Source organism: Silurus aristotelis (genome assembly GCF_946808225.1).
Source record: "Silurus aristotelis genome assembly, chromosome: 17".
NCBI lineage: Eukaryota > Metazoa > Chordata > Actinopteri > Siluriformes > Siluridae > Silurus > Silurus aristotelis.
The window spans coordinates 11307912-11324805 of NC_139590.1; the positions used below are offsets into that span (position 1 = coordinate 11307912).

Below are 16894 nucleotides of genomic sequence, written 5' to 3' on the forward strand. Positions count from 1 at the left end.
GAATGGTGTCATTTATTCCAAATGTCTTTATTGTGTTATATTTAAAAATGGAATTATATTTCCCTAGTTCAATTAAGTTTGATTTGGTGCTGTTGTGTAATGTATGAATGCTGGTCAAATCGTTTTGCAGGTATCATGAAAATCACAACAATAAGATGTGAGATAGTTGGAAATAAATGTGCCCATTATCTGCTAAATAACATTACACACCAACCTGAGCAGTAAACAAATGTTCAAAGGAACAGAATGAGAAAAGGTTACAAATATTTATGTTAAAATCTTTAACACCCACTGAAACAAGAAGGTAGAGAAAACAAGTGTTTATCTTATCCAGTTTTATTGACTTGAAATCAATTGTCCTGACTCATGCAAATTATTTGTTAAAAACAAATTAATTGTTTGTGAATAACCCATCATTAATGCTGGCATCGTTGCCTAGTCACTGGGCACACTGAAGTAACTTGAAGCACATGTCAAGCATGGAACTTTCTTTGACATGACAGATTTCCCACATCCACTTTTCCGAGCCTAAGGCAGAGGGCGGTTTCTACGTTGAACACTTCATGCTCGCTTTTTCAAAACAGTACTTTGTCCGCCCTGTTCATCACTCCTCTCTTGTCTAGACGGCAATAAAAATAGCAGAGCTGTTGGCTTTGTTTGAGCTACTGTCATTATGGTGTGTGTGTGTGGGGGGGGGGGGGGGGGGGGTGTCGAAGCAGGACTTCTTTCTTTGGCAGGAAGAAGTCCTAAACAAGGTCTATTTGACTCAAGCAGTACAAAACTGGCCTTGTTAACTGAAGAGGGAGTCATTTCTCCACTGTCTCTGTCTTGCTTAATGGCACGCACTGTTCTGCTTGTCGTCTCAATAGTCCAGAAGAAGGCTTGTAACCCCCTTGCATCTGGGGCTCAAGAACAAAGCCTTTTAGAAAGTTTCCAAGCTTGGCAACCACAGCCTGGCATTTTTTTTCTGACCTCTGCCTTGAGGAAATGAGAGGGGGGAAAAAAAGTGGCAGGGTTCATGGTTCTTCATTCTTTCCACATATTTGAGTTTCGAGTCTGGGATTTGGGTTGTTTTGAACTTGCTGTATTAGAGTATGCGTTAGTGAGAAATTGTGCAGGGAGTCTAGAACCAATAGCTCGGTTTGAGGTGATAAACAGGACATTCATCATCTCATCCAGAGCTCTCCACTTTGAATATTGTGTCCTTGCAAAGGAGTACCTGGTAAGAGCAGTTTTGGGTAAGCTGCATACACTGACTTGAAGGTTGATTTGTTGTGTTGACTATTCTAACAAAGAATAGGACATGTTCAAAAGTGCCTTTTTACTGACATATTCTTTGCTGTGTAAACATGCTTGCGATTTTACACATGATCCGCATGCACATTTGACTCCTTACGAGTTTACTTTAGAATTTATGTTGCCTTCTATGTTCCATGCATATTACTTAAATGACTTAAAACCAATATTCTTAATCAAACAGCTAAATTTTCTGTGAGAATTTCAAAAAGTATATATTTACTTTCATACAAAATGGATCAATCAAGTCTGAACCATCTACTCCTGAAGGTTAATGTTAATGACTCAGCTTGTGTGTCTTTACTAACACCCCAGGTTATCTTAAAAAACAAATAAAATACCAAATATGCTATCAAGCTAAATCTGGTCCGTGCGTAGATCCATATCTATTAGTCTCTCCCCAGTCATAAAAGACCTTCCATGCTTCTTTTAATTTATTAAAGTGTTAACTAATCATCATTTATAAGATTTCATTTCTTTTGTCCCATTACCCCGACAGAGGCCCAGCACATAGCGCTGTAAAAGCAGCACATTATTCAAGATGTAATTCATGCTTTAGCTCCAACTTTCAGGCTACTTAGGTCCCTTATGATGTTTCTGTTCTGAAAGCAGTACTTACATTTTGACAATTGCTCAAAGTCTCAGGAACAATAGTACTTGCTTAACATTAATTTTAAAAAGACCCCAAAATGTCAAATCTTTTGTTCCTTACAGTCAGACAATTAAGGTGAATGTACAGTACATGGAGGAATCTGATGCCAGATGTATTTGTGTGTAGTCCTTCAGAATGAAACATTGCAACATAATTTGAATTTTACACTGTGATTACAATAGTCCTTTACAAATGTTTATTTCCATTCTGCATGAGAACATTCATGGCTAAATTTTGTAACAAAATCTGTGTTTTTAATACAATATTATGTGCTTGAAATCAAATTTAGCACTGGTCACATGCATAGAAAAGAAATTGGATGCTGATTACATTATATACTATAGACCACTGGTAAACTGTTTGTTTTTAAGAGCAAAATGGTGTCAAACATCGTACTGTGTTAACCCAGTTTATCTCTCAGTAAATGTAATGAATGGCATGACCCCTTTGTGGTTTTATAACCGTTGATAATTTTATATTTCTTCATATTAATTAACAAACAAAGGGTTCATTGAATCTTCAGTCCGAAAAGATTATACTAATGATTACATGCTGAAGGTCTTATGTTGTGATTTTTGCTTTAAGAATAAAAAATAATCTTGTTCCTTATTGGTGTCATTTAATCTTATTCCCTCTCTGTGATCTGAACCTTATGAGAAAAATATTACCACTGATCAAAGATAATAACATTCTTCCATTATTTTCCCTATTGGAATATTTGAATAACTTTTACCATTATGAAGGTGTGTCCTATTTCAGTCCTGCAGGAATGTTCACAAATATTCAGAGGTTTTCAATGCCCCAGTATGGCAGATTAGCAGAAATGCAGTGCATCATATTCAGGCATGGTGGACCAGAAAAAAACTAAAAATGTTTAATTGTTATAGACATAAACATAAATAAAAGTTTATATTAGAAAATAAATACTAGTGCTATAATATTAATCAAAATGGTGCCATTTATTAAACAGCAGTAAGCATATTGTAGATTGTTTTACTTATCTATAAGTGCATGTGTCTCACTGTAGCCAGTATTTGGGCATATGACCTTTCCAGCCATATGTGGTTCTTCCCCAAACTGTTATAAGTTGGAGACACACAATTGTATAGAATGTCTTCAGATGTGGTAGCATTAAATTTTCCCTTTACCTAGAACTGGGATACCCAAACCTGTTCCATCTTGACAATGCCCTGTACACAAATCGGCCTCCATAATGTTATGGTTTACATTGGAAATCTTGAGTGTCCTGCTATAGAGCTCTGACATCAATCATATTAAGATTGAGAACACCTTTGAGATAAATTAGAATACTGACTGCACCCCAGGCCTCCTCACTGTACATCCTTACCTGACTTTACAAATCTCCACAATCACACTCCAAAATCTAGTAAAACATTTTCCCAGTATAGTGGAGGGTATTATGACAGGAAAAGGGGGACTAAATGTGGACTGGCATGCTCGAAAAGCACATGTGAATCTTATGATCAGGTGTTCAAAACCTACATAGTGTATCTCCACTAAACAAACTAACATTATATCTCTGTCCTAGACCATTATTGAGTACTAACACCTTCTGCACACTCAGAAGTTGTTGCTCTATTGTGGCAAAAACTACTGTGAGGCATATTAGGGAGAAGCATACAAAATGGTATGTATATAAAATTAGTGTTCTTCTATTTTCACTTATGATAAGGGATAATTACAGATATGGATGAAGGGAACAAATCTCGTGCCAGCGGTAAATGACTCAGTGGTTGTCTGCTATTACAGCAGAACAAAAGAATAAATACACACTTCAAAATCAGGGATATCTTCTTTGTTTCCCCATTACAGCATGTGCCAGATCTTTTACTAACCCTAAACAGAAAAACAGATTGAAAAATAGACAAGGGGGGGAGTGAGGGAGTGATGCAGTGTGAAATCTATTTTATGTTACACATCAAACGTGAGGGTCAACCTACAGCCTGTAAAAGTGCCAGTAGAAAGCACAACTTCCTAATTTATCTAATGATCGCTGGTGCCCGCTATCTGCTAATTTTAAATTCTGTGATTGAAGAGAGGTCAGAGGAGAACAGCCAGATTGGAAGACATGAATTCTACAGTAAATCAAATAGCCACTCTTTGCAAATATGGTTAACAAAAACAAATCTCAAAACAGAAATCAGTAGATACAGTAGGCATAAACAGCTGAAGATTGAAAATAGGCCAATTTGTATCTGTACAGTTTCAGTACCATTCAAATGGCTGGATTTGACAGTTCACATGGATTTAATGATAGCTGGCAGGCTCACTAGCAAAATAGGCTGTATACAGTGGTAATTCCTTCTAGAATTAGAGCTTGATAATATATAAAGTATGTGAGATAACTTATGACAAATGTGTGGTAGTCTGGGAACATGTCAAATGTTTTTGTGGCTAAATTCTGGCAAACAGCCCAAGCATTCTTTAAAAAACCATAAATATCAAATGACAGAATTATTATTTTTTATTTACTTTTGATATTTTTCTACCCTATATGCAAAACCCTTTTAATCATCTATATGAGGACCTTTTCCTCACACAACAAATGTTCTTGATTTGATCAAATTGTTGAATAGTCATGTGCTATAAAGAAATAGTCATACACCTAATCATTTTCTAATGGAATACCGCATGTCAAAATGCATGTGATATGTTTGTGCTGCAGATGGAATAGTCTGCACTTGCTGCTAAATTCATCTCCATTTCATGACATATCAGGACCCTCGCCAACACGCACACATATGTGTAAATACATTTGTTAAATCTGACTATGATGATAATAATAAAAAATACATAGCATTTTTAAATTATATTAAAGTGCAGTGTTAATCCAACTATAAGCTTATTTAATAATGGATTATTCTAAAATATATCATATAATCTTCAAGATATATTGTTGTTCTTTGATTTCAGTGATGAATAAAAAAAAGTGTAATTTTCATCTTTTTTTTTTACAGTAGTCTACTGTAATTACAGCAATTTCAATGGCTATGTTCTTCTTCTTACTCATCTTTTATTATCTCCATTGTCCTCTTCTTTTTTTATATATTTTATATTAATATATTTTCTCTCAGTCTGGAGGTGTTTGATAAGGTGTGAATAGACATTAGTTTTGTTTCTGACAGGTAATAATGTTTCTCTTTTATAGTGCAAGCTATTCCTGTTCATACTTCACTGATACAGTTTATTACATAACTGATAAGGGTTTTCACTCTAGTTAAGATGTCTAGATAGAAGGCACAGTATTTCATATAGCATGACTACATGCTTATAAGGCAAGATACTTCACTAGGCATATGTACATACTTGCAAATAAAGCAAAAAATAAAAATAAAAATACACACCTCAAATCTGGGTTTTTATATATATATATATATATATATATATATATATATATATATATATATATATATATATATATATATATATATATATATATATATATATTAAACATCCAGATTATGCTGTATATGTTGTAAGCAATGATTCATTGGGGGTTATAGATTGTGACGGGTGGACATTAATTTGTTGTGTTATTGGATAGCTGGTAAACATGTGATTAGTCAGTCTAAATCTATGTCATCACAACATATGGCAGCGTGACTCATTAGAACAGCCGGTGTATTACTAACTCTGTTTGTGGCATGAATGTGATTCTTTGGGCACATTGTTATGTAGAACATGTATTTATTTTTTTTTTTCATATTCATATAATCATATTCTTACCTCCTAACCTCACATAGTAGACAAAAGCAGAGTTAAAAGAAAAAACTAGATAAAGACCTGAATTGCTGATATAAATTGGGATATAGTGATGAAGCTATTTTCTTAGCAAGTGTCAAGCTTTGTGATAGGTTTTTTGAGATGTATACCAAGATTTTGAAAGCCCCAGTCAAACTATAGACCAGAGCTAGACAACATTCTTTTACCCAAAAACTGGAACTGCTACAGTGCAATTAAGGAAGGTTTACTACTTGTATATGGATACATTTGTTTAGAAACAATATTGGCAAATGCTTTTAGAGAAAAACAGCTAATGATTGCTCAAAAAGTTGATGCAAGCTGGCAAATGACATCATTGTCTACTTTGCATTGACACCATAGACTACCAGTCATTGGATTGTCATCACTATTTGTACATTAAATAGATAAATAGAATAACAATTATTTTTCAAGTAGAAAACATGTAGGTATTTCCAATGTAAAATTCAAAGTGAATGTCTAAAAACTAATTAGCTACGTTGGCAAAATTATAAAGAAAGACAGAGACATTCTCTGTAGTTTGTGTCCTAATGGAAATTAATTTGATTAATATTTGTTGGACACAATACAACACAGCTACATGCTATGCCAAAAAGTCTTCATTGTATATTCTTACATTTTAAAAAAATATATATTTGCTCATTGTTTCGCTTCATCAGTGACCAGAAACAAACCTCAAGTAGCTAATCTCTCATAGTATACAATTTTTTAAATAAATATTACCTAAAGCTTCTATTAACAAATGTAGATACCTGATAAGAATGTGAATTTCATTGAGCCCAGGCTTTTTGTATTATATTGTGTAAGCATAGCCTCAGGCTATGATGTGCCATTAACATTTTTCATTATCTCCACAAAGCATTTATCTGAAAACTGAAACATTGTACTGATTTAAAATTAGTTGATCTGATTTATACTGCCACACAACCACCACAGCCATCACAGCCACTGACAGAAACTCAGAGTTTATAACCTTTTAATTTTCCTATTTGGCTGCTGCATTGCAGCATGAGAACTGGCTTGCATAATGCTGTAATAGTTGTTTGTTTTTCAACAGAACACTAATATAAGTGCATACTGAAGGCAGCTCTGTTTAATACTGATCATTATCAGTATTTAGAGAGCGCAGCCTTGGCAGCAGCCCCATGGGGCAGCCTGTGCTTGCAGAGTTTTGGATAAAGGCCAGGGAGAAAGAGGGAGAAAAAGAGAGAGAGAGAGAGAGAGAGAGAGAGAGAGAGAGAGAGAGAGAGAGAGAGAGAGAGAGAGAGAGAGAGAAGGGGGAGATAAGACTTGGCTAAGCAGGACAGCTGATGTCGGATCAGGCTGCTTTTTATGCTATTTAAGTCTTATGTGCTTTAAGGATATAAACTGTTCTAGAGTTTGTATTTGGTGTGCTTCTGGCACTGCTCTGGTTCTACACATTTCCTGTGAACTTTGGCAGGGATGTGCATTACCACCATGTGCTTTTACTTTGTGAACAGTTTGTGTCCTCAGCTTTTCTTCCTAAAATGTTGCACATCTTTTGTTATTGCCAGCTTATAGCATTCTGCATATTCATATTTTTCATTTTTATAACCAGCTTTCATAATGATTAATCACATTTTATTCCCATGTCACAAATTACAGCCCTCAGTTTATGATCATCTTACTTAACCTTACCTTGATGTGCCAGATCATGGTATTTATGCTTATAATATTATTGATTATTATTATAGTGGCTGTCAAATGGTCCTTCTTCAACAAGACTACAGTTTGAAAAGGATTTACAAATAATGCTATCACAAGCAAGAGAGAATTGACTTCTCACTCACTGCCTGGACACAACTGGACTGTTTTGCAAGTGCATGGGCAAAAAAACTAAGCAATCTTACTTAACAAAACAATATTGGAGCAACTGAGCAAAAAAGATCTTGTTATACTTTGTGGGCTCTGCAGTGCAAAAGAAACATTATACTTGGTAGAGTACTATTGTACTCCTAGTCCATGATTTTTAAGATTCTAAATAATTAGTGATAATCTTTGTGTGCAAGGGGATAAGCTGAGCATACAAAAAGTGGCGTATTATGAGCAATTTACAAAGAATAATTGTTTGAATTACATCACTAGAAATGAGGTATTTCCTTGTGCTATTTATGTAAGCTTGGACTTCTTGAGAAACAGACAAACCAAACCAAAACTTATCCCTGGGCACAGTTTCTGTCAAGTAAACAGCGTGAGATTCATGGAAAAAATATGAGCACAAAATAAGTGTGTGTTTGGTAAATTTGTTCATAGCACAGGAAAACATTGCAAGGATGTATATAGGTATAATACTCCTAAAGGGACTTGGGATTTGGTAAATTACATTGTGTCTTATAATATTTATTATTTGGATTGACCTGTTCTGTATTTTTTACTTCAAAGTGCATAGTCATTATACACAAAACCAGATGAGTATAATGCACCATTTCGATATTTTCCCCCACATAAAATTATTAAGGGTTAAGAAAAAAGTGATTTTTGCTAATGATGTTTACCATGTGTATTTTCCAGAAACAAAGTGGAACATGCCATCGACGTTAGCCTCAAAGACAACCCAGAAAGCCTCAGGTGATGACAAGCAGTTTTAGCTGCATTATTCAAGTCTCACTTTGTGCCCAATGCTAAATCTGTTGAAAAACTTGTTTTATTACAAACACCAGGGAAACTATACATAGATACAACAAAGCTAAAAAACATTGTTCTTTTTTTTTTTTTTTCGCTATAAAACATCTGTACATAGTGAAAGTGACACAGTGACAATTACTGCACTGTAAAAAAAAACATTTATGCACTTTTTAGTCACATAACAATATATCTGCTCATAAAAAAGAAACTAATGCATCTTAAAAAAAAAGGGTGACATTGCTAAGCTTGCTTCCAAGCAGGTTTGAGATTACAGACCTGTTGCTATGACTGCAATAATAAATGTGGATGTATATGGATGTCATGTAACCCTGTAAACACATACTATTGCACTCCTGTCAAAATATACAGCAAAGCTGGTCTTATATACTGTACACATATGCAGAAGAATCAAAAGTACTAAATATATATTGATTTCCAGTTAATATATTAACAATAAACATATAACATCGGATCAACATATTTACAATTATAGTTGTACTACTGGTGCTTTTATACTGGTAACTTAAGCAACATATTATACATTAAAGTATGCATTAAATGTTACACTTTGTTCAGAATTATATTTATTCTATAGTGCTTGTGCACATGTCATTTAAGTCTGGGAGTGACAAGATGCAAGCATTTCAAAATGAAATTCTAACAAATATAGAAATAATATAAAAATAGCACAAGGGTTGATGTCTGAGGATAAACTTCCAGTCTCCAATGTTACATAGGTTGATGTGTTTTAAGGCACCAGGCAGTAAATCACAGGCTCAGTGACAGACACAGACCACAGAGGAAAGGATGGAAAGAAAAAGCAGATATAGCCATGTGTCGATGGTGATGTTTTAGAGGTTACACTTCTTAATGGATGTCCCTGAGGGGGATTAGAACGACAGCTTGTGAGTCCTAGTAGAGTTTCAGAATGTGTGGGCTTGCCTGAAACTTCTCTGCACCACACACACTCACTTATTTTATCTCTCCTCATTTATCATTCTGCTGTACATCATTTGTCAGACTGATTTTGCCATTGTCTTTTGTTTTCATGGAGATATTCATCATGCAGATGTGAATGTGTCTGCTATTATGGTAATCTCAAAATAAATAGGTTGATAGTGTTTATAATTGAAACAAATGACATAACAGTACAATTACAGTCCTGTGCAAAAAAAAAGAAGAAAGAAATGGCCTTGCACAAGACTAAAATGGCACAATATTAGGTTTTTGGTATTTTATACAATTAAATAATTGGTCAAAAAACAAGAGAGAATGAAATAAATACTGTAGATCTCTTCTTGCTATATGAAGCCTGCTTATCAGGCCCTTGATAGGCTGCATCAAATGTGGCATATAATCAAATAATAACTAATCTATTCAGAAAATATATATATATTTTTAAATTTGCACACCCAAGGAGGTGTTAATTTTGTGCTAACTCTGTGTCAAAAATTTTAATTACTGTCATGATTGTACTGTTGCATAAAATAATACTGAATACTCTACCTCCTCAACACACACAAAACAATTCACTGCAGCAAAAGTAAACAAGCAAATGGTGCACAGGAAGTTGCAGGGGTGTATATGCACAATTTTTGCACATTTCCTGAGCAGGGATTGGTTGTTAAGATCATTAAAAGCTTAATATTTTCCCAGGAGTCTAAAATAAATGAATAAAGTAAAATTAAAAAATTATATAATTACTGCCCAAAAGCCCAAAATCTTGTATATTGCATGAACTGTTTTCTTTGTATTTTGTATTGATAATTTATTGTAATGACACAATGCGATTACAGAGTTCTAAAACCCTGATCTATATGCTTTCAGTAAATGGATCACAGTCTACTGACATTCCTGTGAAGCGGCTAGAGAAGGTAGACAGGATGGTTCGGAAAGCCAAATCGAACAGCCAGGTACAGTTCTACTTGGTCGGGCCAAGAGGTTTGAATGTTTCAGAAGATTGATTTGGATGTCTGTGTGATGCATTGTTTAAAACAGGACTGTCGGGTTCCATTTCCGAAGGAGCCCAGCAGTGCAGAATTCAGTTCACATCTAATTCAGCTTATCAGCTAATTAGCAAGGCCTTTACAGGACAAGACAAATCACAGTAGGACTGAGAGTTTGACACTTCTTGTTTAAAGTCTGGAGAATAAAAGTGCACCTTGAGATCAAACTGTGGTACTGTATGTTTTATTCAGTAGGATAACACTTTTATACCCATATTTGGGTAAACTGAGTTAAAGAAATAGTTAAAGAAAGTTTTTGCCCAAGGGCTCAGCATTGTTACCCAGGTGGTCCTGGGAGTATATTGTATTATTCTCTCAAAAGTTTAACTATTACATCATCTCAGAGAGTTTGACAGAGAGTATGTTTCATTGCTAAACGACACTAAGAATTACATATTTTAGAAAGAAAATTCCCCTTTGACTGACATTACAGGCAACCAACATCAACTCTGTGTGATTTTGTGTGTACTGTAATACACCATTACACAAATATTTCTACCACCTGGCAATATCGTCATCAGGCATTGTCACGGTATTTGAAGGTTTGTCGCTAACTAAGACTATAAGACTAATGAAAATGTATATACAAAGAAAAAAACAAGACTGAAAAAAAATAAATATAATAAAATACACAATAAAATATATTAAGTTTTTAGTATTAGATGTTACAATAACACACCATCAATGCAATGAAAATAAAACAGTGCTATCGGTATTGCTTGATGTTTATAAAAGATGGCATCAATATGATCATAGTTTTGGCATTACTACATGCTTTAGAAATTAAACACTCTAATACTTTACATTACTGTAACAATTTAACCATCTATGCCAAATTTATGCTGCCTACCAGGCTTTTTAAAAAAATCATCTTTTGAGCTCACTGCCAGGCACGAATCAAATGCCAGATCAGTTACAATCGAACCCTTCACTGTTTGGCAGTCTCAGGCAGCATGCATAGGCTGTTGGCTTTGGAGCCACCTTCAAGGCTCTGCTAACAGTAACGCTTGAGTAGCAGAGAAAATCAGACCAAGCAAAGCTCTGGGCATGTCACGTGGCTGCCTGGCAGTGGGACGAGGGCGTGGGCATGCCAGCAAGGAGACTGGAGCACAGGCCATATGGGCGTCCCGCTCCTGGATACTGGCACGTGGTTAGCACCTGATCCGAGGCCAGGTTCAAAAAGAATGAACGGGAAAAAAATCATAACAGCGAAAGGAGTGTGTTGGATTTAGAAGAGGAAAAGGAGGTCGAAAGGCAGTGTGGAGCTGGTGCAAAGCAGGAGTGGATTGTCATACAGCAGGGCACAAAACAAGACAGGGGCTCTTGCCTCCATGTTCCTGAGAAAGGTGAGCGGCTGTATTGTTTAGTGATTAGTCCTTTTTTGCAGTTCAGTGTTTAGCGGGTTTCTTGCTCAGGTGAGTGTGTGTGGGTGTGTTTTTGATCAGTCAATCAGTGTGTTTATTTGTTTGAGATAATTGAAATGTTGCATCAGTATTACACCAAATAGAGTGCAGAATAAAACATGGTTGTTTTGCTTAGGGAACATCATCGACATGGGAATATGCAAAAACAAAACCCTGATAAAAATCCGAAAACAGGCGTGATGATGGATGCTGATGAGTTTGGGTGTAAATATAGCACCTGCACACAGTCTTTTTCACGCCTTCACAAAACACACCAGCGAAGACAGATGCACACTCTTCTCACTACCTTCTGCTCTGTGAATTCAGCTATCATGTAACCCTTACGCTGAGAGGAAAAAAAAATCTTCATTTTACATTCTCTTGTCTCAATCTTCAGAGCATCTCATATTCAGCTCACCTCCAATCATTAGCCTCTCAGTACTTATTACACGGCCATTTCTTCCCTCACACTCCCTCCCTCTTGCTTCCTTCTCCTCTTCTCTTGCTCAAGCACACATCGGCAGACTGAAGACGAAGGGAGGTGTGGTGCTTTGAGTAAATAAAAGCTGTTTTCCCTCCTTGCACTCTCATTTATGCTTTCTAGCACCCACTGTCCCTGTCACACTATCTTGGTCACGTTCTCTTCATTTTATTTCTTCTCAAGCTGTCTTCTGCTTTGCCTGCCTGCCTGCCCCTCTCTAACTTTAATTCTCTCTACCTCGCTGTCTTCATTTTTGCTGTTTGCATGCACTCAGCTTTCTTAACTGTAGGACTGTAGGTGTGTCACACCTCCTCTCACCCACTCACTTACTCATTCAGCCTTGCTGTCTCTCTCACTTTACCATTCCGTCTCTCTCATTCGCTTTTCTCATTGCAGTTGCACTATCACAAACCCCCCCTACTCTTCAACAGCACTGGCACGCCCCTCTCCCTACACACTCACACTCACATAAACACAGCCCACTCTGCCCTGCTCACCACGGCAACGCAGGCAAGCAGGCAGACAGCACGCGGGAGACACAGTGAAAGAAAACGAGTGTGTGTGAGAGTGAGGAGAGAGAGAGAGAGAGAGAGAGAGAGAGAGAGAGAGAGAGAGAGAGAGAGAGAGAGAGAGAGACAGAGAGAAGGATTGAAGGGAGCACCTGAGAAATGGATACAGAGGAAAGCTTTGACACAGAGGGCAGTTTTGATGATGCCTCATGTCTCTCCCCACAGAGCCCCGGGTCCCTCTCACCGGCCAGGAGACAGAACAAGGAGAAGGAAATCAAGGAAACCAAAACCACAGTGAGTCTGAAGGAACCAAACACAAATTCACAAATGTAAACAGCATAGCTGGAATACTCCAGAGGCTGATCATGCACATACTGATGTGACATCCTAAGGCAGCAGCTCGCTGTCAGTTCTGGATAATGAATAGCTATAGAGTAAAGGCAGAGTTTGATTGAATACTCTCAATAACTAAAGCAATATTAAAAGATTAAAAGATAAAATAAAAGATAAAAGATAAAAAGATAAAAGATCGCTGTCAGTTCTGGATAATGAATAGCTATAGAGTAAAGGCAGAGGTTGATTGTATACTCTTAATAACTAAAGCAATAATAAAAGATTAAAATGTCAAGTTATTGCACTTTTGAAAGTGGCCAATGGCATTGTAAACTCCTGGAGTTTTTCTGCTGATGGGAAACATCTGTTCACTCAGTTCAGTGCCACTCTCTTTATACTGTATGTGTGTTTCCTAAAACAGATTACATCATTGCTGTTTTACATTGAAAGCATACACTGTCAACTGTATATTGTTTATGGACCAGATGCTTATGTCATTGGGTGACACTTTGAGCTAAAGTGTTTGGACAGCTGATTTACAAACTGTGTTCATTACAACAGCATGGCCGTAGTGTACCGGTGTCTTGGTTTCCTTTTTTCTTTCTTCTCCTCAGGCTTTTCATTCTTGATCTTCAGAGACCACTTGGCATTACAGACTCTACTCTGACGTGACTTTTAGTCTGTGCAGTGTGTATAATGTGTGCAAAAAAGCTCCGCCATTGATGACACTGACAGCACGAGATAAAATCTTTTTGTATATGCTTTCTCTTGTTATCGATCTTACTTATTTGCATCAATGATTTTGGATATGTAAAGAGAAATACAGAATTTCAGACACACACAATACTCAGTAGCCATGTTTGGATTGGGAATGCTGACAGATTCGCTGATGCACATCTTGTGTGTGGTATTGCCCTGTAGTCCAATTGAGATTTGCAGTGTAGTTAATGTAAGAGGCTTGCACCCATGCAGAATAGGGTGGTCATGACTATTTGTATTTTATTAATTCTAACATTGATTCAGAATAGTATTACATTTTATTTATTAAATATTAATAGCAAATTCTATCACATCAGCATGAGTCATATATACATGTATATGCAAAATATGATGTAGTAAGACATGCATTTCAGAAATGTCCAGCACTGGTTCTGTTTAATATGATGCTCTGACTGTTTAGTTGTCTTTCCTACACACATTCCTATTAATCAGCTAACTAACATGCTGTATGTACTAAAGCGTACTGAAGATCAGGGCTGGGAACTGTTGTTCTTTCTCACAGCACAGTGGAGTCTACACTCTTGATATATTGAGGACATTAGTATTGTGCACCAAAGATGGATGTATCTAATTTAATCAAATGACTTTTATTTGAACAGTCAATGGACAGGCAATCATTCATAGTGTAATACTGCATATAGTTACATAACCACTATTGCCTGAGAAAAAAAAGTGATAAAAAGAGAGAGCGAGAGCGTGAGGGAGGAAAGGAATGAATTAGGGATGCCGCATGTGCGGGAAAGCCAGACCGGACTTCTCGATTACTGTTTTGGAAGAGGGGAGTAATGTTTCTGTCACACCAACAGGACAGCAGAGCTGTCCATCATGGTCATAAAGCCCGCCCTCTTGGGAGAGATAGGTGCAACCCGGGGAATGGGGGAAGACTTGGTTAGTCCAGTTTCCATGGTGACAAAGGCACCAGAAGTGATTAATGGGTGTTGAAATGAAACACACACACAGACACACACACACACACAGACACACACACACACAGACACACACACACACACACACACACACACACACACACACACACACACACACACACACACACACAAAGAGAAGGTTAGGGAGAAATATGAATTGTGAGAGGCAGAGAGGGAGAGAGGAGCTTTGATTTGTTTTTAAAACACAGAGCACACTGTGTGTGATATTCTGATAAATTTTAACGTGCAGATCTTGACGGATAATGATGAGGCGCAAATTGTACACTGATTGAAGAAAATCCTAATCCACTCAGAAAAGAGCGAATGAACGTGCATTAAATGTTTTAGTAGAATACTGAGTATGGTAAGTTTGCATAATCAGCAGGCATGCATGTATAAATTGCATGTCAGTGCTGAATATTGTAAGATGCCCTTAGAGAGGATTACCAGGCGATTTTCCATGACAACCGCAATCAAAGCTGCTTTCGATCAATGTGGCAGGATGGCTTAGATTCATGAAGAGGCAGTGTTGTGTTTTTTTTCCTTCCCTTCTGTGTCCATGTGATGCAAAGCCAGTGACGTGTGCAAATCTGTGAATCGAGACTGAAAGGCATTTTAAATAGTCTGACCCTTAATTCCCTCAAGCACTTGTTGCTTAATTTGAGGCATAGACAAGGCTAAAAAAATAAGCCCGAGACAGCTCGTAGATGGAGGTTAAGTACTATCGAGCGTTATGTCAGGCAGCGTATGTATTGGGTAACATGTCATGTATAAAGCAGGTGGATATGCATATGCTTTTGTATGTTGAGTAAAGCACTACTCTGTTTCACAAAAAGGAAAAAAAAAATCGTGTTCCTTCACAGTGAAACCAATTTGTCGCCTAGCAACAGAGACTGAGCAGTCCACATTGTGAAGAGTGTTTGAGCTCAGAGATGGCTGCTGGAGTGTGTACATTAGTGTTTGTGCTTGTGTATGTTTTCAGCAGTTCACTGCAGGATTTCCATTGCAGTGTGAGTATGCTGTGCTAGAGGAAGCCTGAACTAAATAGAATGTTATTTACTGGTTACAATTCCTGGAGTTTACTAGTTTACTAGAGTAAAAACTTATGTATCATTTGACTGAATGACAGAAGAGAAAAAAAACTATTTGTTTTAATGTTACTTTGTACTGTGTATGCTGGTTATTTGTTTGAATTTACCAACAAAACATTTGTTAAGTTCTGATGCATCTACAAATTATCCAGTCCTATTTTGTTGTCTGATACATGACATATAAGTGCTTTATAACAGTGCCATTAAAAGCAAACACCAATATGAGCAGCAGGGGTCTCTCAGACAGATTTTGTTAATGCCTTTCACAGGAATCAAAGGATTTGTCGAATAAAATTTCAACTCACCTTCCTTGTATTTAAACCCTTTTCCTATTTCGCAGTAGTTACTGAATGATTAACATTTGTTACTATATAATATGCTCCAAGCGTTAGTCTTTTGTTTTAATGCTTTTTTTAGAGCAATCTCATTTCACTGCGTCTGCGATTAAGGACAGTTTAGGAACACAGGGTGTTTCCCCGTATTGACAAAACAGCCCATTTCTTTGTAACTAACAATAATGGGTGTCAAATTGTAAGAATGGTTCCTAATTCAATCCATAAAGGTTTCAGATAAATGCAGTGAGCTGGAAAAAGCAGTACAATGCAGAAAACTAGCTGTAGCTCAATTTTGGAAAACAAACTAACTATTTTTGAATATAGTTTTCTGCTAATAATGAACATCTTGAAATTAAAAACGTGTATATTTAGGCTCATTTGTAACCTTACTATTCTGTCAAAGTGAGTTTACCAAACACAGTGGTCAAAACACTTGCGTCTATTGCTAAGTGTGCTTTTCTAATAGTTTCCACCAAGTTGTTGGATAACCATGTGCCTAGCTGTCAGTATATATGAATTACTTAAAATACAGTACATTAATAACAAGAACTTTAAGAAGCAAGAACAGCAAGACAGCAAGAATTGATTCAATTAACTAACAATTATTTCCCCAACTCAAGCCCAGTATCGATGATGTTGAACAATAAAACAAA

The 16894-nt window shown here is 36.6% G+C and overlaps 1 protein-coding gene across 2 annotated transcripts in view; it reads left to right on the plus strand.

Annotated features, from left to right (window-relative positions):
• The first annotated feature begins 906 nt into the window (after positions 1–906).
• The window catches only part of gas7a (growth arrest-specific 7a), a 40143-nt gene continuing 24155 nt past the window's right edge, over positions 907–16894 (plus strand). The window contains exons 1-4 of one of the 2 annotated variants that reach the window (XM_083566672.1): positions 907–1238; positions 8264–8320; positions 10205–10290; positions 13002–13070. In XM_083566672.1, the coding sequence (XP_083422798.1) occupies positions 1019–1238; positions 8264–8320; positions 10205–10290; positions 13002–13070 (432 nt within the window). In that variant the 5' untranslated portion in view covers positions 907–1018. The remainder of the gene's footprint in view (positions 1239–8263; positions 8321–10204; positions 10291–13001; positions 13071–16894) is intronic. The other variant, XM_083566673.1, reaches the window with a different exon arrangement.